The sequence below is a fragment of the Odocoileus virginianus genome, unplaced genomic scaffold (genome assembly GCF_023699985.2).
Source record: "Odocoileus virginianus isolate 20LAN1187 ecotype Illinois unplaced genomic scaffold, Ovbor_1.2 Unplaced_Contig_5, whole genome shotgun sequence".
Classification (NCBI taxonomy): Eukaryota; Metazoa; Chordata; class Mammalia; order Artiodactyla; family Cervidae; genus Odocoileus; species Odocoileus virginianus.
This window is the reverse complement of record NW_027224322.1, coordinates 1,220,462-1,235,355: the sequence shown is the minus strand read 5'-3', so window position 1 is coordinate 1,235,355 and position 14,894 is coordinate 1,220,462. Positions and strand designations below refer to the sequence as shown.

Genomic DNA, 14,894 nt, shown 5'->3' with positions numbered 1-14,894 from the left:
TGTCTTCACACGTGACATGTAACACCTGCCAGCCCAGGTGGCCCTCCCAGCTGCCCCCGTTGAGGGAGGCACATGTGCACATGACTTAACCTGGTGGAGACCAGGCTCTGGATCCGGTGGGTGGGGAACCAGGGCCTGGGTTCACCATCAGTGCACGGGGGGAAGAGGGGGTCCAGGGGGGCCTCGAGTGGGCAGAGCCACTTGCTGCCAGGGTGTTCCCAGGGGGACGGCTGCTCAATGGAGAGGACTTGAGTGCTTATGGTCCTCTGGGTGGAGGGAGTCATGCATGTACCCTTGGGTTCGGGTCTCCTCCATGAGAGCTGGGCCTGTGGGAATGGGCACTGCCATCCGCATGGCACCCTCAGCCTCTTCATGTTGCCCCAAGTTCAGCCAGAACCAAGTCTGAGAGTCCTCCAGGCCCCACTGGCAGCTCCACGGGCTCATGCTCCCGGGCCAGGCCTCAGTTAGGGATGCAGAGAAGATTTGCCCTGGAAGATGCCTGTTGGGCCCCTTTGGGGTCCAGCCTTGGGAGATGGACCAGGCTTCCCCTCCGCATGCCTGCAAGCCCAGGTCGGGGTAGAGTGTTAGGTCATCAGAGGTCCCGTGGTCAGTGGGCGCTTGTGGCAGGCAGTGAAGTGAAAGTGCAAGTTGCTCAGCCGTGTCCGACCCCGTGCGATCCCATGGACTATACAGTCCGTGGAATTCTCGAGGCTGGAATACTGGAGTGGTAGCCTTTCCCTTCTCCAAGGGATCTTCCCAACCCAGGGATCGAGCCCAGGTCTCCCGCATTGCAGGTGGACTCTTTACCAGCTGAGCCACAAGAGAAGCCTAAGAATACTGGAGTGGGTAGCCTATCCCTTTTCTAGCAGATCTTCCCGACCCAGGAATCAAACCAGGGTCTCCTGCATTGCAGGCAGATTCTTTACCAACTGAGCTATCAGGGAAGCAGGCACTCGGGAGGGAAAGGCAGACAGCTCAGGCTGGTTCCCTCTGAGAGGCTGTACCCAGAGGTGCCAGTGTTCGACACCATCCAGCCAAACGAGGACGCAGAAATGCAAGACACACCCTCCTGTTACCACAGAGACTCACAGGTGCTTCTCCGCAGGAGGGGCTCCTTCGGCAGTGAGGGCGGGGGCACCCAGGTGGGACACGCTCCTCCAGAGCCCCGGCCCCGGTGGGCGAGGTGGGGCCACACAGGCCATCACAGCAGCCTGGAGACCGTCCGGGGTGCGTTGTCAGATAACCTGATCAAGCACAGAGGCCACCAGCTGAGCTTTTCCCAGGATGTCTGAAAAAGTCAAGGATTGGTTCAAAGCAGACGTTGACAGCGGAGGCTCTGAGCATGAGCACAGCGCACTTGACCTTCCCCTGTTCACAGGCGCTGGGCCTCTGTGCTTTGTCGTCTCTTGTTGTTACAACATTAACGATTATTCAGAGCTTGTTTCTCTGGTGTTTATGATTATTTACAAAAGAGGAGTAAAATTGACAGTGTGTGCTCAGCTCAGGTTTCAGGGGTGCGTCTGTTCCAGGGGACACAGGTTTGTGAAAGTCTCGAGTCGACTGCACAGCCGGGAGCAGGGAATTAGCTCCGGGGCCCCTGTGTGCGGACTATGGTTCCGTCCTTTCCGCCATCGGCCAGCCCAGCTCACACCTCGGGGTCCTTGCCGGGATCCGGGTCAGGCTCACGAGTGTCTCTCCCTCCTAGACTCAGCGTGCAGCAGTGCCCCGGGCTCCGCACCCAGCTCGCCCAACAACAGCTCCGGGAATGTGAGCACGGAGAACGGGATCGCGCCCGCCGTCCCCAGCATCCCGGCCGAGGTCAGTGTGCGGCGCGCTCGTCCACGGGGTGGTATCCAGCCACCCTTCCGTCTTGACTGTCGGGGCAGCATCTCCGAGGCGCCTCAGACCACGGGGGGCGGTGCCCGTCACCTCTGCCGGTCAGACCCCAGCTGTGCTGCAGGTTGAGAAGCGGCTCCTGGAGAGCCCTCCTGGGGGCTGCTCCGGCCAGGCGGGGCCGCTCAGGGCTGGCTGCGGGCCACGCCCTTGATCACACCTGGGTCAGGGCGATGTTCCGGAACCTTCACTCCATGCTTTCATTTCCCTCCTTATTCACTTTGCTCCCCCGGCTCATGCCACAGGTGTCTGGAGCTCCTGCTGTGTGCAAGCCCTGTGGCCCTGCTCGGGGCCTGTCTCCTCTAGGGTGGGCGGGTGCTGGCGGGAAGGGGAGCCGGCTGCACACCCCGTTTGCTGGGATGGAGCCGGCTGAGCCGTGTGCTTCCTTCTTGGATGGTCCTCCTGACTGCGAGGTTCTTGTGAGGGTTTTTTTTTTTTTAAGTTCCTTCCAACTTACAGGAGGCTGTCATTTGTCAAACACAGTAATTTGCTCTCTTGCTTAAATGTTTGGAAATGAGTCCTGCCCCTCCAGAGGGCTGACAGGTTTTGGTCGGAGCACACAGGGCCACGTGTCCATTTTTAGTTTTTAGACACTTAAGATAAAAAGCAGATTTTTAGAAACTGAGATGATTTTACCTCTGCTACCTCTAGCTTACTAATCCCCCTTTATTCTTTTCCTTGTACATCTATTTTATTACCTGTGCATTTCAGCCTCCCTGTTTAAGGACTTGTTTAGATTAAGAGTTTTAACAATCCTTCTCTGGGAGGCTGAGGTCATAGCTGAGATCTACCTGTTATCAGCCTTAGAACTTGGCCTAGAAATTTCTTCCTGGAACGAGCTGTAAAGACTGCATGTAGCTTGTCAGTCGTGCTCATAGATCCTGGTTTTATTTCAATGGGCAGTTATGCGCCTAATGGTTTCTACTGTAGAGACGCCTTATTTGAGTGGATGCCAGTTTAAGTTGCATGTTAATTTTTACAAATTGCATTTTCATGTAAATTAAGCTACTGGAAATTAATAGAAGATGTCAAAGGATTTGCAAGAAACAAAGACTGCAGTTCACTCATTTTACTTTAGATATGGTAATCACAGGGCTAGCCCTTGAAAATGTGGTCACAGTTGGATGTCCTTTGTGGATTTCAGTCTAGTTAGACCTGGACAGTTCTCTGAGCGCCTCTGTAAGCCTGAGGCCAGGGCTGGCCAATCCTCAGCATCTGGTCCAGAGATGGCAAGGGGTCCTCATGCGGGAGGGGAGCCCGCTGGCCCAGCTTTGCATCCCCTTTCCCGGCTGGACCGAGGGACGCCCAGCATCGTGCTTACACGGGGGGAGCAGGGCTCCCCGACCCTGGACAGCCTCTGCCCAGGAAGGGAGCTTCAGGCGATGCTGAAAGCCCGGTGGGATCTGGGGGTGTCAGTGGGGGTGCTGCCTGGTCCCGGCCTTCCTGGGCAGCTGAGGGGCATGCCATAGGGCAGGTGGAGACGGCCAGCACTGGAAACGCAGACCAGTCAACACATCAGACGATTCCCAGGAGGCTGCTTGATTTCTAAAAATAAAGTAGGTTTTGTTGTTTGTGTGTTTAAAAAAGCTTTGGTTATAAAGAGGAAATGACAACTTTCAAGCACTCAGTGTTTGCTTGTTTTATTCCTGGACAATGGTAATACAGTGGAATCATGCTTTCCTTGGCAAGCTCAGCTACTTTCTCTAAATCAGAGCTTGCTGATTTTTTTTAAAAAACCAGAAAAGGGGCTACTTTTAAAGTACCCCGTTAGTCATTACTGTGCCATTTACTATGTGAACAGGCTAAGGTGGCTGCAGCCTTCACTCGGGGAGACGCAGTAACCTTCCTCCTAAGTGGCCCTTGCTGCGGTGCCCAGGGACCCAGCCGTCAGATGTGTGTGTGATTTCCCGCGTGACACCAGCAAGCCACCCAGGGCCTTCTGCCTGGCACGGGGTTCCAGCACACACGCCCTGGGGCGGTCATCGCTCCACCCTCCGATGGGCCGAGGGGCACTTCCCGGCCAGGGCTGCAGTCCCACCCTTGTTCACAGTAACTTTCAGCTCACATTCTTTCTAACCGCACCAATGAAATCTTAAAGCAGGCAAAATGATCCTCATCCTTAATTATATAATCCATTGTGAGAAGAGCTAGGCGAAAACCGGTTATAAGTCCATGATTAGTGTCATTTTCTACTGCTGAGAGGGGGACAGTGTGAATACGACAGTGTCCTTTCTGCAAGGAACCTTCATGCTAGAGGCAAAACGACATGAAATACGACAGTAATTCAAGTCCTCGGAGACTGGCACTTAAGCACACATGATAAATAAGATTCCAAGTCATCAACAGGATTTTCCCAACCTGAGTGTCCCCATGGATGAATGTGTCCTTGTGTGTGAAGACGCCTCGTGGATTTACCCTCTGACTGGCTGTAGGGCCCTGTGAACGCTGCTGTGGTCAAGTCCATGTGTGTCCAGCTTCCTCTCCCAAGAGCATGTCCTGCAAGGGGGGTGGGATTTACGATCAAAGGTTAGATGTGCCTTTAAGACTTTTGACATGGATGGCCAAACTGCCCTGTGGAAGGAGCAGGCCGATCATGGTCCACCCAGCAGTATGGTTCTGTTTCTCTGGGTCAAGATGCTGCTGTCATCCTAAAATATCTTTGCCAACTGCATAGGTTTTTAAATGTTCTTTAATTTTTAGTCTTTTTTTTTTTTTAGATTACTGCTGATGTTGAGTTTTTTGTTTTTTTCAAATGAGCTTCTTCTCCGTCCTGGCTCTTCTTTGTCAGTTCTCACTCACTGTTGTTTGATTTACCTGCTCTTTATATGTGGCCTTAGCCTGTACTACAGTTGCCAACCTTGTTTTGCTGTTATTTGCCTTTTACGTGAGGGGATTTTTCTATGATCAACGTTTCCCTCTCTGGTTCCTACCTCTCTCGTTACGTTTGGGAAGACATTCCTGATCCTAAGACTATATTTTTAAGTATATTATCCTGGGTTGATTCTGATAGTTTTACAATGTTGTGTGGATTGAACAAGAGCAAACAAGAGACGGACAGGTCGTGAATCGGAGCTGATGGCTTTGCGGTGCCCCGTCTGCCTCCGAGCTGTCGTTCGTACGTCTCTGTCCCGGGGACCTCAGACTGGACCTCAGCCTGCCCGGGAGGGTTTTCTCCCCTCGCTTCCTGTGGCGCAGGCCACCCAGGCCTGGCCGTGCAGCCTGTGTGACGCCCGTGTGCTCTGTCTGCAGACCAGCCTGGCTCACAGACTCGTGGCGCGAGAGGGCTCAGTGGGCCCGCTGCCCCTCTACACGTCGCCGTCGCTGCCCAACATCACGCTGGGGCTGCCCGCCACCGGCCCCTCTGCGGTAAGTGGGCGCCCCCGGGTCTGCGAGGCGGTGGTGCGGGCAACCCCCGCCCCAGGCCCCTGACCCCAGCGCCCGGCTGCATCTGTCTATCCAGGGGGCTGCCGGCCAGCAGGAGGCTGAGAGACTGGCCCTCCCCGCCCTGCAGCAGCGCATCTCCCTCTTCCCCGGCACCCACCTCACCCCCTACCTGGGCGCGGCGCCCCTGGAGCGGGACGCGGGGGCGGCCCCCAGCTCCCTCCTGCAGCACGTGGTTCTTCTGGAGCAGCCGCCCGCACAGACACCCCTCGTCACAGGTGAGCGGGCCGTGTCGGGCCATCAGGGGCTCCCCTGGAGGGTGGGCGGGTGACCTGTCCCATGCCAGGCGGTGGCCAGAGAGACCGAGTCCACTCACAGAGCCAGGGGCGTGGAAGCCAGAGCATCAGACACACCTTCTAGTTGATTTCCCCAGAGCAGGTTGCCAGCCCCTGACGTGTCTGCCCTTGGGTGCTCAGGGCTGGCCCTGGCGGGCAGTGGATTCATCAGCAGTAACGTTTTTTTAAAACGTGCCCCGTCTAAGGGGTGGTTATGTTTAGAAAAAAAATTAGGGCTTTCCTGGTGGCTCAGATGGTAAAGAATCTGCCTGCAATGCAGGAGACCCAGGTTCAATCCCTGGGTCGGGAAGATCCCCTGGAGGAAGGCATGGCAACCCACTCTAGTATTCTTGCCTGGAGAATCCCATGGACAGAGGAGCCTGGCAGGCTACAGTCCACAGGGTCACAAAGAGTCAGACATGACTGAGCGACTCACACACACACACACACACACACACACACTCACACACAGATTTGCTATAAAATTTGCACAGCAACAGCAGTGTAAAGGTGTTACTTTCCAAGTGACAGAGTGCTCAGGGTTTGCTGTGAAATGAGGGGGCCCCACTGCAGAGCTGACCTCCCAGGTCCAGGCACCATCCAGCTGGGTCTTCAGCTTCCTCCTCAGGTTTTAGCAGGGCCGACAGAGCCCCCAGTATCAGTATCGGCAGGGGAGTCCCCCTCAGCTGTTGGTTGCCCTGGTGGTAACATTTGGTTTTATCATTCTCAGCATTCACCCTCGCCCTCTCCCTTACTTCCAGACTGGCCTGTCTGTCCTCCCCGGGGTCATGTGGGCCCTTCCCTGCCCCCCACTCCCTCCCTGTTCCCAGGCTCCCTGGGGTCACCTTACACTCTTGCAGGCAGGCCAGGAAGCCCCCCCAGGTTCAGAGCTGTGGCCGTTCACATTGACACTGAAAGTTGTGGGTTTTTTCACTTTGTTTTTCTCTTTACACTTTTTATTTTGTATTGGGGTATAGCCAATTAACAAACAATACTCCGTGGTGGCTCAGACAGTAAAACGTCTGCCTGCAATGCGGGAGACTCAGATTTAATCCCTGGATCAGGGAGATTCCCCTGGAGAAGGGAATGGCAACCCACTCCAGTATTCTTGCCTAGAAAATCCCATGGACAGAGGAGCCTGGCAGGCTACAGTCCAGAGGGTTGCAGAGTCGGACACGACTGAGCAACTAACGCTTTCACTTTCATAGCCACTTTCATAGTGAAAATCTCACTTTCATTGTTAACAATGCAGTGACAGTTTCAGGTGAGCAGTGGAGAGACCCAGCCACTCATCCACACGTATCTGTTCTCCCTCAAACCCGCCTCCCATCCAGACTGCCACACCACCCGGAGCGGAGTTCCATGTGCTTCTCACCAGGTCTGTTAGCGCCCCATTTTAAACACAGCAGTGTGTGTGTGTCCATCCCAAACTCCCCGACGACCCCTGCCCCCGTCCCTCCCCCGGACAGGGGCAGTTAAAAGCAAAGGCCAGGTGTGGCTTCTCCATCCCACGTGTGACTCGCCACCTGCTCGCGTGGCCACTGGCTGAGGCATTGCACTGCAATGCAGTGCACCCCGACTCGGGGTGCAGGCTCGCTCAGCGCTGACGGGGCCCACGTCGCCTTCTGCACGCCCGGCCTCAGGGCCCTTCCTCCGTGTCAGGCCCAGCTCGGGGGCCTCCCAGGCACTCAGTACGGGCAGTTACCGTGTGCACCTCCGTCCCCCGGAGCGCAGACGCCAATTACCTTGCACATCCCCTCCCGACACCCCCTCAGCGTCTGCTGCCGGAAGGGTCACAGTGGATACCTCTGCGGTGGCTCCTGGCACCAGGCGGTGTCTGAGCCGCGTCAGGAAGGGTCGGGCGCGCGCTGCAACCTGGCTTCTGTTAGGTTCTCTGAGGTTCCCAAGGGCTCAGCGCACAGACCTGCCTGCTTGCTGGTGGTCACTGTGGACAGACAGACACTGTCAGCGCTAGGCCCACGTCATTCCGCAAAGGCTGACCGTGCTGGAGGAGCGGCCAGCCCGGGTCCATCGGGGAGCGGGCGTGCGGATGTGGGTTCCATGTGGTGCCTGCTCAGAGTGGCTCCCGCAGCCCGGGTCCTCGCCGCTGCAGGAGGCTCCTGACAGCCAGTGATTGTGTGCTCCAGTCTTCTCCTGAAAAGAGCCCAGTTCCCCGGACAGTCCCCAGGTTGAGCTCTGAGCAGCTGGTCAAGGTGGGGTGTGCAGGTCCACACACCCCAGTTTTAAAGACTCTTTAGGTCGGGCAGCGGGTGTGTAAGGACTCAGGCCACAGGAGTCACCTGTCTCACGTGGGTTCCACGTGAGAGTCCACGTGGACTGAAAAGGATCCCCAAGGCCAGCGCTGCAGAACCAGGCTTTTCAGCTTCTCATTTTCTTTAACCCCCGTTCCTGTGGGGGCGTCCATGCGGCAGCTCTGTTTGCAGATTCGCTTACTGTTAGTGCAGGTGAAGGAAACCTTCAACCCAGGTGTCCGTGGAAGGCTGGGTGCTCACCGGGAACTCCCATCCCCTTGTCCTCTTCATCTCCTGCTCCAGAGAGGACCTCCAAGGAGGCCGGCCTGCCCTGTCCCGGGGAGGAGCCGCTCGGCACTCGCCCCCCTCGGGTCCCTTCACTGGGGCCAGGCCCGCAGGCCGCCTGAGCCCCGCTGTCCCAGCCTCCACAGGCCAGCTGGTCACTGGGACAGAACTGGATCCTAGTCTACTGGGCCCTCGTGCTTGGAAGTTTCACAGCACATACAGAAAAACCAACCAGTTTCCAGTTACCATCAAAGGCTCCTGTGAATAGTCTGAGGAGTCATCTTCCGGTTCTGAACCAGAAGCTTCTGAACTCAAGTGTGGCCTGTCCACACTGGACCAGGTGTGGGGTCCCTCTCCTGGAAGGTCAGATCTCCAGTTTTAAGGGATGCCAAACACGACATCTGTCCTCGAGTGTGGGGGCCCCGCAGATTTACCCCCCGCCCCTGGAAGCACTACAGCCTAATCTGGGGTGAAGGGGATGGAGGTGAGGGGAGGGAGCAGAACCAGACCGGGGTCCAGCCTGAACAGCTGGGGCTGCGTGTAGACACTGGCTCCCCTGGCGTCGGGGACTGGAAGTCAGGCCTCTCCATGGCTAGCCGCCCACACCCTACTGGGACAGAGGCCTGTGTTCTCAGGGTGGTGTCGTCCTGGCGAAGGCGGGCTTCTGGGCCAGCATCAAGCCGCCAGAGCCCCAGTCGCAGGGAGGGGGCCCTGGAGCAGCAGCAGCAGAAACCAGAGTCCCCGCCTTGCCAGCTCACTAGGGACCCTGGTTGCCTAACCTGGTCAGCAGGTGCTGGATCTCTGGAATGAGTGTTTCCTCCTCTAAAACCGAGACACGCTTCCCTGCGGGTACCACGCAGGGCTGGCCCGGTGGCCCCAGCGCAGCGCTTTGCAGCCCCACCGTCTGTGACATCCTCACTCTCGGGGGCCCAGGAAGCTTTAAAAACAAGTGATGTCTTCTGAGAGGGTGCCTTTCAGTAACTAGGTGGACTTTTAATCCCGTAAGTGCAGCATCCAGTGGCTGACATCCTTCCTCCCTCCATGAAATGATTTGTGTGCCTGCTAAGTCACTTAGGGCTTCTCTGGTCACTCAGCTGGTAAAGAATCCACCTGCAAGGCAGGAGACCCTGGTTCGATCCCTGGGTCAGGAAGATCCGCTGGAGAAGGGAAAGGCTACCCACTCCAGTATTCTGGCCTGGAGAATTCCATGGACTGTATAGACTGAGTGACTTTCACAGTCATGTTCGACTCTATGCCACCTCATAGACTGTAGCCCGCCAGGCTCCTCTGTCCATGGGATTTTCCAGGCAAGAATACTGGAGTGGGTTGCCATGCCCTCCTCCAGGAGATCTTCCCAACCCAGGGATTGAACCCACGTCTCTTATGTCTCCTGCATTGGCAGGTGGGTTCTTTACCACTAGTGCCACCTGGGAAGCTGGTGAAATTATTTAATCCCCCATAATACCCAGACCAAGTGAAATAAAGTGAAAGTGAAGTCTCTCAATCATGTCCGACTCTTTGCGACCCCATGGACTGTAGCCTGCCAGACTCCTCCATCCATGGGATTCTCCAGGCAAGAATACTGGAGTGGGTTGCCATTTCCTTCTCCAGGGGATCTTCCTGACCCAGGGATCGAACCCAGGTCTCCTGCATTGCAGGCAGACTCTTTACTGCCTGAGCTACCAGACCAACAACTGATGAATTCCAAAAGACCTTCTCTACGCGGATGCTGTGTTTTTGTTTAACTTTTCTATCGATAGAAAACCAAGGAAAGAATGGTCCTACCTTTCGACTTACATACTTCAGTTTACTAGCCAAGCAGATAGTGAGCTTTAAGATAATTTACCTTTCCAGAAAACTATCTGGGTTGGATAAAAAGTGATGGTGGTTTAGGGAAGCTCTGATTAACTTTTTGAAAAGGTAGTGAGGGACTATTTTGCTAGGGTTGAATTTTTTTTTTTTCTGTTTGTATACAAAGTAGAACTCTTAATACAGAAATAACCCCCAGGAAGGAACCAGGAAAAGACTGACAGTCAGTACCCACTGGAGGGGGCTTGGGTTCGACTAAACACGGCAACACAGCCCCTCCCAGGAGTCAGCACTGCAGGCGGCTGAGAGCTGGCAGGGTCTGTCCACCTGTGGTTTCTCCTGGTCAGACGCTCTGATCTGGGGTCACTGGTAGCTCGAGTGATGTTTAGTTTCTCCAGCTCTGGTGCCAGGAAACAGATACTCAGGTGGCCTGGGAAGGGTCTGTTACACTCTTTTGCCTATGGTACCAGGGAAAATGGTAAACTGTCTAAACCCACAATTTGTAAAAGAAAAAGTATTGATGGTTGAAAGGAATATAGAAGGATAACATTTCACCTCTTGGTTCACATGAGGAGGTTGCATTTTGAAGCAAGATTCAAACACAGATTCAAACCTACCCTCTTCCGTCCACACATTCTTAAACACTCAGCCCGGACACGGTGCGGCCGAGCGGCCCTTCTCCCGGGCAGCAGGTGACAGCCTTTCCCAGAAATTGGCAGAGATTTTGACAACGTGCATCAGATTTTTCTCAAGTGTTGATCCCTCTTTGTGCATAAAATCGAGGCCTTGAGCCGCTTAAAGTGGTTTGGTCCTTAAGGGCAGGTGTCTTCCTCACACCCAGGTTTCTGAGGCTGTCAGGGAGGCGCCCACTCGCTGCTTCTCCAGAACATTCTGGAGCCACCAGGCCCTGGCCCCTTCCTCAGCCAGGCCCCTCTGAGGGCGCCTGTGCTGGGGCTGCCCTCGGAGCCCATTTACGGCCTGGACCTGGGTATGGGGGGACCAGATGACTGGTCTCCGTCCCTAAGTCCAGGTTCCGGGTGGTCGGTGTGCCAGAGCAGGCCCGGCGGGCTTCAGGGAGGCGGCGGCGGCGGCCGGCCTCCGTCAGTCACTCACCAGGCCTCCCCCCTCCCTCTGCTCCTCCCCTCCCCGTGCTCTCTCCAGACCGCTACCTTGCAGGCCTGGGCGCGCTGCCCCTGCACGCGCAGCCCCTGGTGGGGGCGGAGCGCGTGGCGCCCTCGGTGCACAAGTTGCGGCAGCACCGCCCGCTGGGCCGCACGCAGTCGGCGCCGCTGCCCCAGAGCGCGCAGGCGCTGCAGCACCTGGTCATCCAGCAGCAGCACCAGCAGTTCCTGGAGAAGCACAAGCAGCACTTCCAGCAGCCCCAGCTGCACCTCAACAAGGTGAGACGCGGGGCGGGGCCGGGGGGCGTGGGGGCGGGGCCGGGGACACGGGGGCGGGGCTGGGGAAACAGGTGGGGCGGGGCCGGGGGATGTGGGGGCGGGGCCGGAGAAACACGTGGGCGGCGAGCAGCTTTCCCCATTTGGCGTCATGAAGGAGGCAGAAATGGGGTGGGCTGTATGCCTGAGGCATCTGCATCCTTGGGTGGTTTATTCTACTTGCCCCTCATGGGTCTCTGGGATTTCGTAAGGGGATTTATCCTCTTAAGCAAACTCGAGCAGAGTGCCGAGCAGAGGCACGGGGCCCTGCAAGCACAGGTTCCAGGCCCTTGGATGCTGGCACTCTTCCTGCCCACTGCAGCCACCTCGGCCAAAGGGCTCCTGCCCAGAGGTCTTCGTCCCTCCGTCCAACGTCTGGACGGTCACTCCCAGCCTGCGCTCAGCCGGAAGCGGCCCTGAGGTCACTGTGGCCCTCCTTGCTGGTTACTGAAGCAAGAGCAGCAGTTTCAGATGCTGGTTCCAAATGCTGACGCTTGAAGCAAAGCCCGTTTCTGATAGAGAATGAGAGGAACCACTTTGGAAGGCTGTCCAGCAGTTCCTCCAAAGGTTAAACGCAGAGCGACCACATTGCCCAACAGCTTCTGTCCTGAGAGAATTGGAGGCCCTGAACAAACAGCCAGATGACCCAGACCAGGCCCTACTGCCCGCCCAATCGCTCAGACAGAGGCTCAGCACCCCCGCCCCAGAGCCACTCTGCCTGGCAGGTTCCCCTACCAGATGGCACAGGGCGGGGTCAGGCGTGGGTGGGGCAGCTGAACACAGCCCCGTGGGGCAGGAAGGGCACCTGTCAGGGTGGGCAAGACGGATGCCAAAGTGTCAAAGTCACTTCCTGTCACCTTGCTGATGCCAACCGTCTTCTTAATTGTGTTATGTTGTTATCTGAGTGATAGGGTAGGAGACTAGAAAGACAGGAACACCTGTTCACATGTGGTATGTTCTTCAACAGAGAGACAGAAGCAGGCTGATCTCTCTGGATTTCACTCCGTGATTGATTTGCTGTCAGCAGCGACAGCTGATTGAAATGTTTATATACTGATCTCCCGGAGGGTGCAGGGAGCTGGCAGTTGTATCTGGCACTGCCGGCACCGACATTTCTGCCCTGTCTTTTGGGCCCATGGCGTGAAGGCTCCTGAGCCAAGGCCCGCAGCCCCACCCCACAGCCCTGGCTGGAGTGCACCAGGGTCTCAGCCATTCTTTGCGTGGGTTACTGCTCCTCAGCTCAATTGTGAACATGAACTCTGGGTCCCATTTGTTTGGGCATCTAATGGTGAGCGTGTCCAGTAACCTTAAACACTGGCCTGCTCACCAGTTTGGTCTGGGCCCTGAACTCCAGTCTGGCTTTTAGAAGCTTGTTGTTCCAAAAGTGGAGATACCTCCATTCTCATTTAGTTGATGAGAGGGTACTCCTGAGGTCCAGAAGGCCCTGGGGAGACAGAATGGATCTGTGTGTGCCCTTTGCTGCTGGGTCACCGTGGCCGTTCCCAAGGTCACATGTGCCCACTCAGAGCTGATCTCCTGGCAGGGCCTGGGGCAGCCCCGGCTCCTCCAGGATCAGACACTGCTTCTCCAGGTCCCCTGCAGGGGCCCCACCCGCCCCCTCGACGTCCCCTGGGTGAGCCTCTCCCCTGCTCCTTGTGTCTGCATGCCCTCCCAGGCTCTCAGCCACCCCAGTTCCGCAAGCCTGGCCTGGAGCATCCGTGCTTCCCACCTCCATTTCCCATTTGCCTGCTTCTTCCTAACCATCACCTCCAGCCCTGGCCCATTGCCCAACCCTTCGCTCGGATCCCCCTTCCCAGGACAGCCCCTTGCAGGTCGCCCAGAGTCTGGGTCTCAGCCTCTCTGCCACAGGCCGGGTCCCCTGCCCAGCCCACCGCAGCCTCCCCCTCTGCAGCTGTCCTCAGGCCCCTGGCCTGGAACCCCCGGGGCCTCCCGGTGCGCCCTCTGCTGACCTTCTGTCCCCTCCTGGCTGAGCCCCCAAAAGGTCATTTCTCTGCAGGCAGTCCCCTGACCCCACCCGTTCTCAGCCTGACTCTTTGGGACCTTCCCACAGCAGAGAGGAGCTTGCCTCCCGCTCTGAGAAGGCACCTGCCTCCCAAACCGTCGTCTGGAGGCTTAAGTCTGTGGTTTTGGGGGCTCCCATCCCCGCGTCCTCCCCCACTGTCCACGCCCTGTCGCCATGTCCTCCCCTGATGTCCACGCCCTGTCACCACGTCCTCTTCCCTGACTCCCACCCAGTGTCCACAGCCTCATCTCTCACAGCCTCATCCTGGAGCACATCACAGGGGCCTTGGCCGCTCCTGCCCTCCCCCGTCCTTGGTCCCTCCCCATTGCTCTGCTGTGATGTCTACTCACCAGTCTGTCCCCCAGCCACCTTCCCAGGCCCTGCGCTCCCCAAACCTCCCATCAACCCCAGCCTGTTACCTGTCGGACTCTGCACCAGACACTGGGGGATGACAGCAATGCGAGCACTTTGACCCCGCAGACCCTAAAGCTGAGGCTCCTGATGCCACCTGCTGAGGTTTCCAGGCCCCTGTGGACCTGGGGGGCCTGGGAGGGGCCCAGCGCCCTCTGCTGGTGGAGATGGGTCCTCCTGCTGCCAGCCCTGTCGGGCGGTCGTGGTCTCACCCCCAGTGGACTCTGTCCAGGCACAAAGCTCATAGTGGGGCCTCACTGACTCCAGGTATGTGGGAAGCAGATGAGATAGATCCCCAAATCTTCAAAGACAGATTTTCAGAACACTTTTTTGGATGAACTGCTGTGAGAAGTCTGTCAAATCAGCAGCTGTGAGGTTGGAGGATTGTTTACTCGAAATGGTTCAGAGCCTGTCTGCCCCCTGCTCACCCCGTGGCTTTGCCCCCACTCATACCCCTCACCTTCCGCTGAGCACAGACCTGCTCCCGGAGCTGTAGCTTCCGTGTTCCGGCTGGATTGGCACTTCTGAGGAGATGCTGCCTGGGGACGGATGTAGAGAGGGACTGGGGCCTGCCTTCACAGCGTGCTTCCTTTGCGGAGCTTCGCACAGCAGCTTAGGCCATGGTCGCTAGAGCAAGTCCCTGGCCCAGTGGAAACTGTTCGCTCAGCAAAGCCAGCCAGCTGCTCCGGAGGGTCAGTGGCCCAGTCCTTCTCTGGGGCGTGGCCCTGGGGCCCGCGGCGCAGCTGAGCCCGGCTGGTTACCGTGAATGCAGCCCCGGCACCAGCACAAGTGTCCCCAGTCCTCCCATCATGGGCCGGGCTGCGCGCGTCCAGTGTGGGTCAGGGCGCAGGTGGCTCTGTGAGGACTTTTTAAAGCATAAGGGCTCAGGACTAAAAACTTGAGGCTTCCTGGAAGCCCTTGGTTTCCTTCTAGAAGCAGAGTCAGGATGTGGGGAAGGGCCCGTCCTCCCTGGCAGGGCGGGGCTCTTGCACGTGGAAATTCAGTGGGGTGGGGGTGGGGGAACGTGGTGTGCCGGCCGCAGGCTCTGGGCCAGCGGCACGGGTGAGCA

The 14,894-nt window shown here is 57.3% G+C and overlaps 1 protein-coding gene and 1 long non-coding RNA gene across 3 annotated transcripts in view; one reads left to right on the top strand and one right to left on the bottom strand.

Annotated features, from left to right (window-relative positions):
- HDAC4 (histone deacetylase 4) overlaps positions 1 to 14,894 on the top strand; it is a 283,225-nt gene that overhangs the window by 219,603 nt on the left and 48,728 nt on the right. For both annotated transcript variants that reach the window (XM_070463614.1, XM_070463612.1), the window contains exons 9-12: positions 1,706 to 1,818; positions 5,143 to 5,259; positions 5,354 to 5,552; positions 11,117 to 11,355. In XM_070463614.1, coding sequence (XP_070319715.1) covers positions 1,706 to 1,818; positions 5,143 to 5,259; positions 5,354 to 5,552; positions 11,117 to 11,355 — 668 coding nt within the window. The remainder of the gene's footprint in view (positions 1 to 1,705; positions 1,819 to 5,142; positions 5,260 to 5,353; positions 5,553 to 11,116; positions 11,356 to 14,894) is intronic.
- LOC110129310 (uncharacterized) lies at positions 11,466 to 14,227 on the bottom strand. The gene is made up of 3 exons (XR_002311447.2): positions 13,834 to 14,227; positions 12,719 to 12,835; positions 11,466 to 11,903 (listed from the first exon to the last, which is right to left on the bottom strand). It is a non-coding gene; the product is annotated as an uncharacterized lncRNA (long non-coding RNA).